The sequence below is a fragment of the Medicago truncatula genome, chromosome 2 (genome assembly GCF_003473485.1).
Source record: "Medicago truncatula cultivar Jemalong A17 chromosome 2, MtrunA17r5.0-ANR, whole genome shotgun sequence".
NCBI lineage: Eukaryota > Viridiplantae > Streptophyta > Magnoliopsida > Fabales > Fabaceae > Medicago > Medicago truncatula.
Genome location: NC_053043.1, coordinates 26416456 through 26432348, shown reverse-complemented (window position 1 = coordinate 26432348; position 15893 = coordinate 26416456). Strand labels below are relative to the sequence as shown.

Here is a 15893-nt window from a genome sequence, read left to right as displayed (position 1 = left end):
GAAGAAGAGAGGAAAAGAATGCTGATACTTTAATTTTTTAATTTAATTAAATCTTTTTTTAACTTTGAAAACTAAATTTAATTTTAATTAAAATGATTTTTAAATATTTTAAATAAGGCAATTGCCACCTGTGTGTCATGTGTACGTTCTTGCATAGTCAGCGAAACGCCACATGTGTAGAAATGCGTCAAATTATCAATAAAGTGGGATCAAGGACTATTTTAAAAAACAAAAAATTTTGCAGGGATGAATTTCAAAAAAAAAATTACGAAGGACCAAAATTCAAATTCACCATATTTGCAGTGACCAAAAACATATTTTAGCCTTAATAGTTTTCAGCACTCTGCATAAATCTCAGTCCAATTATGCCAAAACCATTTTGCTGTGAAAATAGTTTCTGTGAGTTGTACTCCAAAATCATTTATAAATTTATGCTGGTGCATGAGAATTTCTTTATGCACCATAACCGCACCCATCGCCTTTTGCATGTTGACCTTCACCGAGAGAAAGCAGTTTTGAATCTATACACTAACCCAAAAGAATATGAATAGATGTCCCACCTATTGCATCTGTGGGCCAATCTACAAAAACAAATCTACAATTTACAAAAATTTCTTCCAGTAAAATATTAAAAATAGAACGGTTCAAATTCTGAATATTAAATCTATGGTTGTAATTGTTTAGATTAATTTAATTTAATTCTGGTCCTAGTTATACACTACGAATCCTCATTCCAGGCACAAACACTGCTGCTCATTGATTAAAAACCAATTTCCAATGCTTATCCTCATCTCTATCTTTCTCCATACTCTCTTGCTAACTATTTCAATCCACCATCCTTATATTTTAACATTTTTACACACACCCCCCTTAATTTATTTATTTAACTTTTTTTTCAAATAATCTAGTGGTTAGAGCTGACACAATTAATTATGAAGAAGAAAAGTGTTCTGGGTTCGAACCCGACGTCTGCATATAAAATGCAATATCCCTACCAACTGAATTAAGTTTATGTTAATTTATTTATTAATCCATTTTAATTATTAGTATTATTTTATTCTCCTTTTTCTTCAACCTACTTCTAGGTTACTCCAACCTTCATTTTCACTCTCACAACACCAATACTAATTTATTCTCAATTGCACATCAAACATATAATACGCCGTGCACTCAACAATTCTTATTCTTCCAAACCAAAGCAATCCAATCCATGGCGTCACTAACACCTCTCTACCAAATCCAATCCATTTTTCATTATAAAACCAATTACCCCCAATTCTCAACTCATCAATTCCGTTCCAATTTCTTCTTCCAAAAGAAACTATCATTCTCCTCGTTTAACAGGATGCCTCCTATGAAACAATCGACGGTTATTGTCTCGGCGACTTCGGCAGCGGCGGAGAAGAAGCGTCATCCAGGTGAGTCAAAGGGGTTTGTGGAGGAGATGAGGTTTGTGGCTATGAGGTTACATACAAAGGACCAGGCTAAAGAAGGTGAGAAAGAAGTTACAGAGCCTGAAGAGAGAGCTGTCACAAAGTGGGAACCTAGTGTTGATGGGTATTTGAGGTTTCTTGTTGATAGCAAAATTGTTTATGATACTCTTGAAAAGATTGTTCAAGATGCTGCTTATTGTAAGTTTTCTTTATAGCATAATCTTCAACTCTAACTCTATTGTTTATGCGTTTTTGGGTTATCACTTGAATTGAATGTTTAAATTGTGAAAAAAGAAAATTTGTTTTTGTGATTGATATTGTTGAGAATAAGGATTGAAATTAGTTCTTGGTGATATCTTAAAGACATAAAAAACCATGATGTCGTTTACAGGGTTGTAAATAAAGGTGCACGACTGCGAGCTGGACTGCGATTGACTTCGCAATTGACCACAATTCTCTCCAATACTCCATCCGTCCCAAATTAACTGACTTAGTTTGATTATTTGCACTTTTCATATAATGTACTTTGACTATAGTTTTCTAGTAGTAAGATATAAAAATAAATCGGTCATATATAAGATGTTGTTGGATTTGTCTCGATGAATGTTTTCAAATTATCAATTTTTTTATTATAATTTTTGCTAATAGATAATTAAAAATATTAAATATTAAAATTGTGCATTGTCATGTGTGAAACAATCAAACTTGTCGGTTTATTTGGGACAAAGGGAGCATCAATGATTACGTGTGACTCTAACTAATATTACCGAAGCTTTTTAAAATCCTGATTGCTAACCCGATTATGATGCAGTTGTGAATTGATATGATCATATGACCTGTACTTGTTTGAAATTCAAAAAGAATACTTAAATCTTGTTTGGCATATGATCTTTGAGATTTACATGGAGGGAAGTGAAAAGCCCCTCAATCTTGTTTGGCAAAATGGTTGATATTTCACTGCAGAAAGTATTCTCACCGAAGAGAATCAGTTCCCTAGTACTACCATCTCAAACTCAAACCAATAATAATAACTCCTTAAGATGAAAAAACTATTGTGCTTCTCTATGTTTTTTTTTGTTTTTTGTTTTTTTGTCTTTTTGCAATTTTTATATGTAGTCTGGTTTTTTTCCCAGTCGAATTCTCCTTTTATCACTGGAAGATAAACATTTGAATTTGATTTACATCCGCAGCTGCTTCCACCACTGAAATTTTTCCTGGAGTCATATCTGTACTTTTGAAATAACTGGGCACACCATTGAAGTTTTTCATAGTTGTCTTGTCTTTATCTAGTTACTGTTTAGATAAATCGATTGTGCATTTTGATTATCTTACGGCTTTGTTTGGGATTGAATTATAGTAATTAACTGCAAAACCATATGATTGTTCTTTCGTAACGTTATCTTTAAGCTTCTTGATATCCAGGGCTTGTTGTTAGTTCAGATAGATTTTATTTTCTAAGTGTTTCTTGCTGTTACGGGTACATATACTTCTTTTCATATCTAGAGATAACTGTTGAGTTTGTGTTCTCGGGTGTACTAAGGTTCTCTGTTAATTTTATTATCCAATTGGCTGGTGTTTGTTGTGTAGATGCTGAATTCAAAAATACTGGATTGGAAAGGTCTGCAAATTTGGACAAAGATTTGAAGTGGTTCAAGGAGCAAGGTTATACCATTCCTGAACCTTCATCTCCTGGTCTTACTTATGCTCAATATCTTACAGATTTATCTCAGAACGACCCTCAAGCCTTCATTTGCCACTTTTACAACATCTACTTTGCTCATTCAGCTGGCGGTCGAATGATTGGGAAGAAGGTAACTATTTGCATCTAGGCTAAAAGAGCTTAAATCATGCTGAGCAACACATTGATTATATGTAGCACATCTTTGGTCGAGTATCTTTCACGATTAACAATATAACACTTTTTATGTGAAGATATTTTCATTTTAATCTTGATAGATATCTCCTTAGAGATGTCAAATCATACTTGATTTTTTGATGAAATGGTGATGTTTTGACATTCTTTTACATGGTAGTTGTGTCACTTGTTTACTCATATGTTTCACATCGCTCAGCATTAAATACTTTGTTGGGTGGTATTACGGGCATTCTGATTGTAATTACACAATATTCTGAGTTAATGTGTACATGATTTAGATTAGCATATTCTGCGCCTGAAAAATCTTTTCCGCATAAACCATTTTCTGAAGCATTTTGATTATAAGCTGTTTAAAAAATTCAACAAGCAAAACAACTGACTCCTTAACTCTATGCATAAGTATGGTTTCCCACTACTTTTTGGGTAGTTGGATATGTAAAGTTTCCGGAGTAAATCACGTTTACAACACTGTACATTCTTTTCATAATACTAGTATATGAAGTAATACACAACATGCATTTGATATGTTTCAGTCATTTTTCATCTGATGTTGGCAAAAAACTAATAATGATTGTTGACTATTCCTTTTTACACAAGAATAGATTTCCCTTCATTCTTACTTTTACTCTTACAGATTGCTGGTCAGTTACTTAACGACCAAGCTTTGGAGTTCTATAAATGGGATGGCGACCTTAAGCAGTTGTTGCAGAATGTGAGGGACAAACTGAATAAAGTTGCTGAAGTATGTTTCATGAAAACTCTTGATTATTTGCATATATTTTCGTCACAATCTTGTGGCATATAACCAATAAGTTGATTTCAACTTTTTTCTTCATGTCTAGGCTGCAAAGGCTAAAGTGATAGTGTTTTTTTTTTTTGTAATGATGGTAATCCTTTGTTGTTTCTTTAGGAATGGACACGAGAAGAGAAAGATCATTGTCTGGAAGAAACAGAAAAGTCATTCAAGTTCTCAGGAGAGATTCTGCGTCTAATTCTATCATGATAAGGGACCAGCTATTATGTGTAATTAGTGTGTTGAAGTGCATGGCATAAGCCAATGCCAATAACATTGTTTCATTATATGTATATATAAAAAAAATGTTGATCTTATATGTACTGTTCAATTTCAATTTGCGATGGAATAATAGCATTTTGTTGATTACTTGCTGACATTTTTCTCAAGTGGTGTTTTTTTATTTTAGATACTGATTGCTGAGGGAACATTTTGTGGATGGCTGCATTGAGCCAAAATGTGCTACTATAATATCAACATCAAGATTTTAATATGAACTTCTAGTTTAACACATCCAAATAGTATTATGATTATTAAATGTGTTAACCAAAAAATTCTTATTAAAATGGGATGTAGATACATAAGTGGTGGTGGTACCCAATATGATCAAAATCTTGACTTTCCTGGTCCATTTCACTTATTCCATCAACTTTATTGGCAAGATGTAATGTCGAATATAAAGAATGTTTTACTCTGCTTAGAAGCTGTACCCTCTAAAATATATTTTATAGATAATAGGTTATGAAACTTCTTTTTAAGGGGGGAAATAACAAATAAAAATCAGTTCGATTTCTCCACTTTCTGATAACAAATTGGAATTCTTTCTAACTCGAAGGAAAATTTCTCCACCATCTTGTTTAATCAATTGTCACAACATTATTAATTACTTGGATTAAATAAACGAAAATCAAAACATGATTAATTTTTTTACGGTAATGTGAAAACCCCGCTTCGGTTTTTTAACATTATTAGTCTTTATTATATAGTCTTTATAAGTATTGAAGGTCTATTTTGACAAATATAAGCATATAGGGGGATGAGCAATCAATTTTTTTTTTGTGGTGGGCGGAGTTTAAACCCCAAACCTGATATATATATATATATATATATATTATGCATTGCCTCTATCAACTAAGTTATAAAATTTGATGGTGAAATTATATTCTGTTTTTTGTCCCATGACGTAGTTTGATTAGTAGTGATAATTTAATAGCAATATTTCTTACATCATTGCTTAATTCGGTCAAAATACAATCCACAGGAATACATTAAACCATGGAAAAACAATGAATGCAAACTGAAATGCAAAAGACCAACAGAGGAAATGCTGACTTTGCAGTTTTGTTTCTTTAGCTACAGGCTACAAGCATTCTTGTAACTCCGTTACAATCTGGACAAAACAAACAATATTGTAGTCATCCATCCAATCCAATGATGTGATCCTAAAATTCTCTCCCTTTACAAGAATAATAAAGTTATTGTGGAATAAAAGAACCGAATTAATTTTGGTTCTAAGTTTTATTTACACATGTCATGATATGTCTGTCTTGTTTTGGCTATATTTGGAGCTCTGAATATTCGAGTGAGGTGTTCTTTGAGTCTTTAGAAAGCTTAGAAAATTTGTCTACATTTCGTATGTTTAACACAAGCATATTCTGCCTGTTTAATGACGTAAAATTGGCTGGAAAGGAAACGTTAATAAAATAAGCAGTTGAAGCAAAGGAGGTGCAAAATAATCAATATGAGGAGTTGAAGAGCATAATATGGAGGAGAGAGGGCGCTGCAAATTGTCAAAAAGTAACAACCATGAGTATGTTACTTCAAGCATTGATGCAGCCATCTTAAATCAAAACCAATTAATCTGTAACCTTTTCTTTGCAATAATTAACCCCATCAAAGTTATTTTATTAATCATGCTATGACCGTAAGCTTTTCAGCATTCTAAGCCTATTTTTTATATAAAGGGGGCGAAAATAATGAATAAGATATGTAGAATTTTGATAAAAAAAAGTCACTTCATTTGAATTTGGAAGCTTTGCTTCTTTTTTAGTTATGATTGAATCATGACTTAATCTTATCAAGAAACCACGTTTCTTGTGGCGATCCTCTACCAAACTAAACAACTTCCTTGGATTGAGAATTTGTTTGGTTACCATTTTCCGCCTATTTCCATCATTTTTAAACCTTAATACTGAAATCCCCCATTGTTCAAAAATATATTCAAATCAAAATTATATCTCCCTTTTCTTCTTCATCATCCAATCACTACTACAAAAAGGGTCTTATATAGCGCTTTTTTTGGCTTTAGATAGCGCTTTTGAAGCGCTACTGTAGATGGCGCTGGTAAAAGAAATATAGCGCTTTTGTTCTGTATGAAGCGCTAGCTAAAGCATGGTTTATATAGCGTTTTATGTCAAAAAGCGCTAGCAATGGTTCTCCTTCGACAGCGCTTTCTACGAAAAACGCCATTTAAGACAGGTTTAACAACAGCGCTTTTGTATTAAAAGCGCTATGTAACAATATGTTTAGATAACGCTTTATAAAGGAAACAAAGCGCTAGGAGAAGCATTTATTTTATTTTATTTTATTGTCAATTTTTTTTTCCTTCGCATATAGCGTTTTTTTTATTAATTTAAAGTAAAATATATATAAAGTCAGAAATTTAAATGGAAATATATATAATTTTGGCACGTTATAATTGGGACTATTATTTATCAAATAAAACTTAACCATATATCATAAAAAATGTATATACATATAGCATAAAAGTCAGAAATGTATGGCCTCTAATATGGTAACATAGATATCGATCTCTAGGAGTTACACAACTAATTAGTTAACATAAAGATCAAAATCTTCTATTGTATCATGCAGTCTTCATCTATCTTTTTGATCTTCTCAACATTTTTATACAAAACAAGCAGACAAATTGTAACGCCCTACTTCTATTAAAGCAATTAAACATGCGAATAATACATGTATTCAAGAAATAGAGGCTACGCCACATTCAAAATTCAAAAACCAATAAACATGTATATAAACCTCAACGGTCGCAGCGGAATATAAACTAGAGTAAATTCAAATATACATGTTATGAATAAATAAATTACATCAACATAGATGCATCTCAAAAATTTCAACAAACGGGTAATCTCCAAACATAACAAGATCCAAAGATAACCTAATCTAGACCGACACAACGAAGCCTAGATCAGAGCCGACTAAACATCTAAACACCGATATCGGAGAAGCTCCCAATATCCACCAAGCACAAAAACTCACCAAGCATCTAATCCTGCACAACGTCTACCCATCCATATAGATAGGCAGGCGGTCCATAACAGATCCACTGGGGTAAGTATTACATTATCATAATCCAAATAACAGATAACATGAATATTTCAATTTAAACATCATGCACTTGATCAATAATAATATTCCCACATCAATACTTACATCAAACCCCAATATCTCACATCAATAATCACCAATCACATGTGTCATGAACAAATATCAATTCACAGTTATTCATACACAATCACCAATCATATACATCATGAACAATCACCAATCATAAGCCATGAACAATCATTAATCATATTTCATGAACAATCACCAATCACATGTATCAGGAACAAATATCAATTCACAAATATTCCTTCACAATCACCAATCACAAATATTCATGAATAGTCATTCATCTCATTTCATCACCAATCACATTTATCAAACAAGACTTATGTCATGATATGCACTTATTGACACATAAATGCATGTGGTACCAAATCTCCAAAAAGGTCGTCACCCAAATCCAGATCTCAAAAGATCTCTGCCAGGCCAAAACCCTATAACGAATAAAACATCGTATCCAGATCTCAAAAGATCTCTGCCAGGCCGAAGCCCTAAAACTATATCTCAAAAGATCTCTGCTAGGCCGGAGCCCAATAATGAATAAAACATCATTTCATCTCGACTATGATGCATGGACATGTATAAGGACTCGATAATGCGACAACAATTCACAATCTCAACTCAATATATAGGACGACACCCAATTATATTGATTATCTCCACAACATTGCATTATCAAGAAAACATGCCCATACACAAATAAATCATAGTATTCACCATCACCCATCAACATGATTATCAATAATCAACAATGTCATTCAACATCAACTATATCATATAGTTTCACCATTCCAAACAATTCTCATATTCCAAGTAAGAGAACATACAACATCTCATGACAAATATCATATCCAACGTATAACCATTCATAATCAACTATCACATATAGTTTCACTATTCAAGCATTCCTTACATTCTAAGTAAGATAACATACAACATCTCATGATAAACATCATATTCAACACTCAACTAACAATCAAATACTTCCATATAATCATACGAAACTAATTATGAAAGATTTATAAGGTGATTGGCTTAAAAGGATATCAATGTTCGTCTCTCTTTAACATTTTACAAGAATCTTCCATTTTCAAAACCAAAACCAAATACAACTCAAGGAAACCAATCTCAATCATTTTCATTTATCATATAATCACTATACTAGTTTAATCCCATTCCATTTCCTTGAATTTCAAATTTCGGAAAAATCAACGTTCTTGACAATTTTCAAAGTTGGAATTCAATTTCATAAACCAAGTCCAATTCTTGTTCAAGGAAGTGTTCCAGTAGGATTAATTGTACAAACAGTGATTATATAAGTTAAAAGAATTGTTTTAAGAAGTTCGGATTGGCCCTCGAAAGCTCGGAACAAAGTTTTAAAAGTGCTGGAAAAAGAACTGCACGCTTAAGTGTCCACCAGCACGCTTAAGCGTCCAACTTCCAGTAGCTACTATGACTGCACGCTTACCAGCTCGCTTACAGCACGCTTAAGCGTGCATTCATCAGACAACAACTAGTGTCGCTTGCAGAGTCGCTTAAGCAACCATTCAAAATTCTGCATAACAAAAGTTACGGGTTTCACCCATTTTTCACCCAAAACTCCCAATTTTGATCTCCCAATGCCCAAACATGTTTCCAAAGAATGTTTATAGGTCATATAACTCACAAGGATACTCAAAAACACATTGAACATGAAAATCAATCTCACTTTTAGCCAATTCACCAAATCAACCCATTTACATAAAACACCAACAACAAATCAAATTCTCATAATCAATTCATGAATATGCATACCCAAGCAGTGATTCATCAACAACAACATCAAATAACAACAATAACATCAATTGAGCAAGAATCAAATCTCAAATTAACAATAACTTAGCAAAATTCACCAATTGAGCACAATTTTCACAACTTATCATTTTTACATATTTGAACATGTAATTTCACCAACAATCATACAATTATCATCAATTCATGCATACAAACATAACATCACAGTAAGAGCACGAATCTAGCATGAATTGTTCATCAACCCATTTTCATACAACATGAGAAAATGCAAAATTACATGATTATGATAATCACTAACCCCCTTACCTTTGAAGTTGATTATCTCTAACCCTTGCTTCAATTCAGCTCCTAGTCACCCACTTGATTCCTCAAGCTTCCCCTCCAACACTCTTGTTCTTCTCTTCACTCTTTCTCTCTACCTCTCCTTCTCTCTAGGAAAATGTTTTGTACCGAATGAATACAATTCTAAGACAACCCTAGTGTTATCCCCCTTAATGGGCTTAACTCAAAATTCTAATGGGCCTAACCCATTTTAATACAATTCAAAAGTTTCTATACACTCGACGGTAAATACTAACAATGGTAAAATATAATCAACGGTCACTAACGGTAAAACTAATCACTACACTAGTAACTTAGTAAAATAAGGGTTCTCACTAATTATTAAAATAATTCTCACCAAAATTACCATTTTACCCTTACCTGCCAAATGACCAAAATACCCTTCTCATACTGTAATCCATGTAAATGCACCCGATGACAATAAAATACACACAATCACAATTAATCACACACAACCACATATTAAAAATAATTAAAATAAATCTAGCTAAAAATCGGGCTGTTACACAAATCATCATTCATTTCCAAATTTGGTTACTTTCCTCCACCTGAATTAATATATACCAGAAAACACCATTAAGCAATAACACTATATTATATTAAAGATAAATTCAAAGTACTACTGATCATGAGTACAAATTAAAGCAAGATTATAAATTAAAACAACTACCATGCACTTCTATAGCAAATATATTTAGAAACATGAAACCCACCTTATCATAAAAATATCATATAACTTTTAGGCCGAGCATGAACTGACACCATTCTTCTTGGATTTCTCTTAGTTTATCTTTTGAGTATGTCACACACTTGAAATCATCAATGTACTGCATATATATTATAACAAAACTAACCATGTTACTTAATAAACTTAATTATATACAAATATTATACTTTAATATAAAAATAATATACCAGCTTTGGAATCTCATTTAGTTTTGAATTGAGAATCTCTTTCATAAACCTCATCACAAAGTACCCGCAATCTATACCATTTTCTTGACGAGGACACTACAAACAATAAAATAAGTTTGTATCAATTAAATTATTTATATTATTCAGACACTAATTTTTTAAGGTTGTTATGTTATATTATTAAACCTGTACTCGGACCCATGATATGTTGTTAAATTTATTCTTTGATACTTGAGCGTCCCTTGCAGAGCGAAATACCTGTAGAACTCTACAAAATATAAATGTAAACTTAGATTACATACAACTAACCATATATATAGTTTTCATATACATCAATATATAAATTTATATATACTTACGTGTCAAACATATTCTTCATTTTTGGGTATTTCATATAGTCATTGAGTAATGGATCCAAATAATATATGATTTCCGATATGGGATCAATGAAAACTAACAGCCAATGTGCACTACACAAATGTCAAAGTTAATTAGAAAATCTTTTATAAACGATGGTAACAAGATAGGAAAAAAATAATCAAAAACAAAGTTTCAAGGAAAATCTTACATAGGCTTATGTATATAAAATGGTAGAATAAATAACTTGCGCTCATCTTTATATTTCAAGAATTCCTTAACCATGTATGCTTTGACCAATTCTTGTTCTGCTTCAATTAACACCAATGATATTCGATGGGGGGATAAGAAGGAGTATTTCCTTGAGAAATCAGTGTCGTGCACAAATTTTTCATACAAGTACCTAGAATTGAAAATATAATATTAGATACTATTAAATGTTATACAAATAAAATAATTTGTTCAGTCAATTTAAAGTTATTCAGAGTACCTGATATATACGCAGACAACAGAGACACCTATTTCTGTACTTTCGAAAAACTCATACATTTGTTTTTTGGTAATGTTTTCATGATACTGTTCTTCACCAAAAATACTTTCCTCCATAGTTATCTGACGCGTATCTGTGTTTTCCATCATTTGCACTGCCACCAGTGATTTAAGAGCAAACACCCACGATGGACGACAATTTGTAGAGTAAGGCTTTTGATGTTTGGTTTTTGCATCTTGTTTTGGTTTTGTGATTTGAATATTTCCATGTCCACCCTTATTAGTGACTTCTTTCAACTTTTGTGCTGGAGACATATTTCTTGGTTTATTCTTCATGATTTTAGTACTTTCATGCAATTTTTGTATTTGAATCTAAAATATTAATTGTTTAGTTAATTTAGTTAATGATTAATAAATGATTGAATAATAAAATGAACATTTCTTGTGTATATCAGTATACCTGTTTTTTTGATGTGGCCGACTCGTCACCCCTCCTAATCCCGTCATTACCATTGCCTTTATATGTTGCTGGAATCTATATGAAATTGATTCAGTCAGTGATCAGTTTTTTTTTTTTTTAATGTTTGAATCTATATTTAATTAGCTAGACACAATATCATAACTTCTTAGAAGTACAAATTCTGCCCTCATCAATTAAATGTCACCATACATAACAAATAAAGCAATTTACTTTACCTCAAGATTAAGGGAAATGAGGTTTCTTTGCCATGCCACATATGTTCCTATTGCATCTCCAACCAACCTTATATCAGCATCATCATCAGGTATGGGCAACTCTGCATCCTTTTCAAAAGCAATATCAATTGAAACTTTCAAATAGCCAACAGGGAGTGGCTTATGGTGAAGTTTATCTCCCAAGATGTTGTGTACCATTCCCTTAGCGACTATGCGATAAGTAGGAGACAGCAGGTACGGTGAACAAGGTGATATACCCTAAACCAATAATCAACATAAAGTTATTAACAAAAATAATTAGCAAATTACTAAATGAAATATATACAAGCAAGTGATTAAATACCTCGGGAATGTTCTTCAAGACATCAACATTGGAACTATCTTTGTCACTAACGATATGCATATCCTGTTGACTTCTTGCGATATCTTTTCCCCTTTCCTTTTTCAATTCTTCAACTTCAGATGATATGTTTTGAATAATGGCCATTAATTCTCTATTACTGGGATTTTTTTCACTTCTCTTTTGACCTTTGTTAAGAGTTGTTTGAGTTACCCCTAACCCCATACCCCTTACACGACCAGAATACTCACGGACATTTAATGCTTTGCTAAGTATGTCCCTACAGCTAGAAGTTTCAGAAGATTGAGATAGAGTCACCTGAAATAATATATGGTAGTACCCCTTACACGACCAGAATACTCACGGACATTTTATATGAAGTAACAATAAATGTTCATAATCAAATTAAATAGAAATAATACTTACACATTCTGCATACACTTTCTGGACACTTTCATCAACCGTTCCATCATTCCTTACACGCCCTTCCCTCCACTTTAAACATTTATCAATGTCTTTTTCTGTAGATTTAGTCTCTACTAGCTACAAAATGATAAAAAAAATGCATACCAATTAGAAGTATTTTTACAATCTAATACGTCATGATATGGTTTTTGATTATATATACTCACTACTTTTTGTGTTAAGCGTGCATATCCCATACGCCCCCTGAGGTATGGGTATTGTTGGTTTAATGCTCTCTTTTTATTGTTTTCACTCACTTCCTGTAGAAACAAGTAGCATTATCAAAACATGGTATTCAATTATATAAATTATATAGTATCATAAAAAACACTTGTCAATAAAATTATTCTAACTTTGAATTCAGGAGTATTGCGTTTAGCTACAAAAGTCTTCCATTCCTCCGGAGATATCAGGCTTTCGTAAAGTGTGGGACGATCATCTTCTATAAAATTTCCATCATCATCTTTAAGATACTTTGTTGTTAAATAAGATCGAAAACATCTATGTAATTTTCCAGCTAGTTGAAGTACATATTTCTTCCGTGATTCATCAACATTAAGGAAATAACTCTACAAAATAAAAAAAATAAAAGACAAATGTATAAGTAATGGGATAAAAAATGTATTCAGCTTTCAAGTTTGACTATGTTATATTAAAAAATGTGCTCAACAGCAACAGTCAAATTAAATTGGTATAAGGAAAAAATTGAAGAAAAACAATAAAAAAAAAATTAAAGTGATATATATGAAGGAAAAAAAAGATTTTTTTTTTTTTAAGTGATATATATGAAGAAATTTTTTTTAAAAAATGTGAGTTTTGATACAGCAATTGATTTTTCATAAAAATTGAAAATAAATCTGAAATATGTGTTATATATGGAGAGATCGAACAAGGGACCATTAGTTCAAAGCATTTCTCATTAAAAAAAAAAAAGGAAAAACAACAAAATATCAGCACAGGGAATCGAACAAGGGATTTGATAACAGTCAAATTGATCTCATAATATTTTAAGTGATATATATGAAGAAAAAAAAAATTAAAAAAATGTGAGTTTTGATACAGTAATTGATTTTTCATAAAAATTGAAAATAAATCTGAAAAATGTGTTATATATGCAGAGATCGAACAAGAGACCATTAGTTCAAAGCATTTCTCATTAAAAAAAAAAGAAAGGAAAAACAACAAAATATCAGCACAGGGAATCGAACAAGGGATTTGATAACAATCAAATTGATCTCATAATATTTTAAGTGATATATATGAAGAAAAAAAAATTAAAAAAATGTGAGTTTTGATACAGCAATTCATTTTTCATAAAAATTGAAAATAAATCCGAAATATGTGTTATGCAGAGATCGAACAAGGGACCATTAGTTCAAAGCATTTCTCATTAAAAAAAAAAACAACAACAAAATATCAGCACAGGGAATCGAACAAGGGATTTGAAGGTTATATTGTTAATGCTTATGTTTGCATAAATAGCGCTTTTTTTAACCTATAAGCGCTATCATTCAACAACATTCAGCAGCGCTTTTTAAGTGCTATTTAAGGTTGCAATATTTATAGCACTTTCCATCAAAAGCGCCATATACAATTTATCCTGTTTTTTTTTTTTTTAAATATTTATTATTTTTATTTAACCTACACTGATGCTTTCAATACAAAGCGCTATATAAACTTAAAAGAATAAATAGCGCTTTTCCAAAAAAGCGCTAGCTAAGACCTCCTTGTTTTAATTTATAGCGCTTTAGTGTTAAAAGCGCTATTTATGAGGCGCTATATTTTCCCAATTTTGTAGTAGTGAATGAGGTCATGAATCCAGCAAGAAAGCCAACTCCTTTACAATTTCCACATAATATATCCCTTTTAGTTTACCCCTGCAACTAACATATATAATTAGTAGGTATGGGTCACGCCAATTCTTGATAGTTGCCAAACAAATGAATGAGGAATGCATTGGTTGGAGTTACATCTATCTAATGTGCATAGACCATAGTGAGGTTTGGACAAATTTAGACTGTTTTGATGGAGAAGATCCTTACTTGTTTTGACGTGTGTATGGACTATGGATTGCATGTATGCATGTGAAAAAATATCTTCATTCATAAAAGAAAATATGCATGTGAAATTCATCAAAGATACCATTCATCAAAGCAAATATGCATGTGAAATTCTATCTAGATTTGGTATGGATCACTACAATATGGTGTGCAGCTCCATTGTCACTGGAACTGGAAGCACCGGCTAATGAAAGATGAAGCAGGAAAAGTTGTGGAGCCAACAAGATATAAGAAGATGGTTGGATACTTAATTCCCACCTGACTTTATCTTACTTATTTAGCGTGTTTAGTGGCTAGATACAGGGAAAAAGGGCAACTAAAATGCACTTAGCTGCAACCAAAAGAATTATGAGATACTTAAAAGGGAACTATGAATCTAGGTATTTTGTTCAGGAGAAGGTTAGACAAGAAGCAGGTAATCATTAGCAAATAAGCATTGTACATATCTTCGGTCTGTGATGTAAGCAACAAGCAGCTAATAGCTATGAAGTTTAATCACGAAAAGTTACACCATAAATAACTGAACATATAACAATAAATCTGCCGGAACTGATGTTGCACATGCAAATCAAGATAACATAAATAAATCAAAAATTGTTTCAAAATATTACTTAAGAATTAAGATCATGCGGTTGTAGTTTCCTAGTAAGAATTCCACACCCCTAAAAAAAAAAAAAAAGTTAAATATATTATTGGTCCCTATATTTTACGCCCCTTTAAAGATTAGTTCCTACAATTCAATATAGATTTTTAAAATCCCCGCATCCCTGCTATCAAATTATTCCCAGTCACCAAACAGAATGGTGATGTGGCATTAAAAATTAAAATTACCACCCAACACCAATTAAAATTAAAAATAAAAAACATTATTATTACCATCCAACACCACCGTATCCTTCTTCTTCTTCTATTTCATGTCCAC

General features: G+C 31.9%; 2 protein-coding genes across 3 annotated transcripts; one reads left to right on the top strand and one right to left on the bottom strand.

Annotated features, from left to right (window-relative positions):
* The first annotated feature begins 815 nt into the window (after nucleotides 1-815).
* On the top strand, nucleotides 816-4479 carry LOC25500514 (heme oxygenase 1, chloroplastic). Of its 2 annotated transcripts, none has more exons than XM_013588950.2 (4): nucleotides 816-1631; nucleotides 3021-3244; nucleotides 3944-4051; nucleotides 4220-4479. In XM_013588950.2, exons 1-4 carry the CDS (start codon nucleotides 1211-1213, stop codon nucleotides 4310-4312), a joined length of 846 nt encoding a protein of 281 aa, XP_013444404.1. In that variant the 5' UTR covers nucleotides 816-1210; the 3' UTR covers nucleotides 4313-4479. The 2 variants fall into 2 exon arrangements, with proteins under 2 accessions (XP_013444404.1, XP_039686504.1); XM_039830570.1 differs by having other exon boundaries at nucleotides 3003-3244.
* Nucleotides 4480-10333: 5854 nt separating this feature from the next.
* LOC112417097 (uncharacterized) lies at nucleotides 10334-12758 on the bottom strand. The gene is made up of 9 exons (XM_039831023.1): nucleotides 12450-12758; nucleotides 12107-12364; nucleotides 11871-11945; nucleotides 11412-11782; nucleotides 11133-11324; nucleotides 10924-11034; nucleotides 10751-10832; nucleotides 10565-10660; nucleotides 10334-10476 (listed from the first exon to the last, which is right to left on the bottom strand). The coding sequence occupies exons 1-9, from the start codon at nucleotides 12669-12671 to the stop codon at nucleotides 10378-10380; spliced, it is 1506 nt and encodes a 501-aa protein (XP_039686957.1). The 5' UTR covers nucleotides 12672-12758; the 3' UTR covers nucleotides 10334-10377.
* Nucleotides 12759-15893: the final 3135 nt, after the last annotated feature.

What these genes read in the sequence shown, in the direction of transcription:
- LOC25500514 (XM_039830570.1), top strand. Translation starts at nt 1,211, where the DNA reads ATGGCGTCACTAACACCTCTCTACCAAATCCAATCCATTTTTCATTAT. An exon ending in TGTTCAAGATGCTGCTTATT is followed by an intron (nt 1,632 to 3,002) that starts GTAAGTTTTCTT and finishes TTATCCAATTGG; the next exon opens with CTGGTGTTTGTTGTGTAGAT. An exon ending in GTCGAATGATTGGGAAGAAG is followed by an intron (nt 3,245 to 3,943) that starts GTAACTATTTGC and finishes TTACTCTTACAG; the next exon opens with ATTGCTGGTCAGTTACTTAA.
- LOC112417097 (XM_039831023.1), bottom strand. Translation starts at nt 12,671, where the DNA reads ATGGGGTTAGGGGTAACTCAAACAACTCTTAACAAAGGTCAAAAGAGA. An exon ending in TTTTATATACATAAGCCTAT is followed by an intron (nt 11,035 to 11,132) that starts GTAAGATTTTCC and finishes ACATTTGTGTAG; the next exon opens with TGCACATTGGCTGTTAGTTT. An exon ending in TAAATGAGATTCCAAAGCTG is followed by an intron (nt 10,477 to 10,564) that starts GTATATTATTTT and finishes ATATATATGCAG; the next exon opens with TACATTGATGATTTCAAGTG.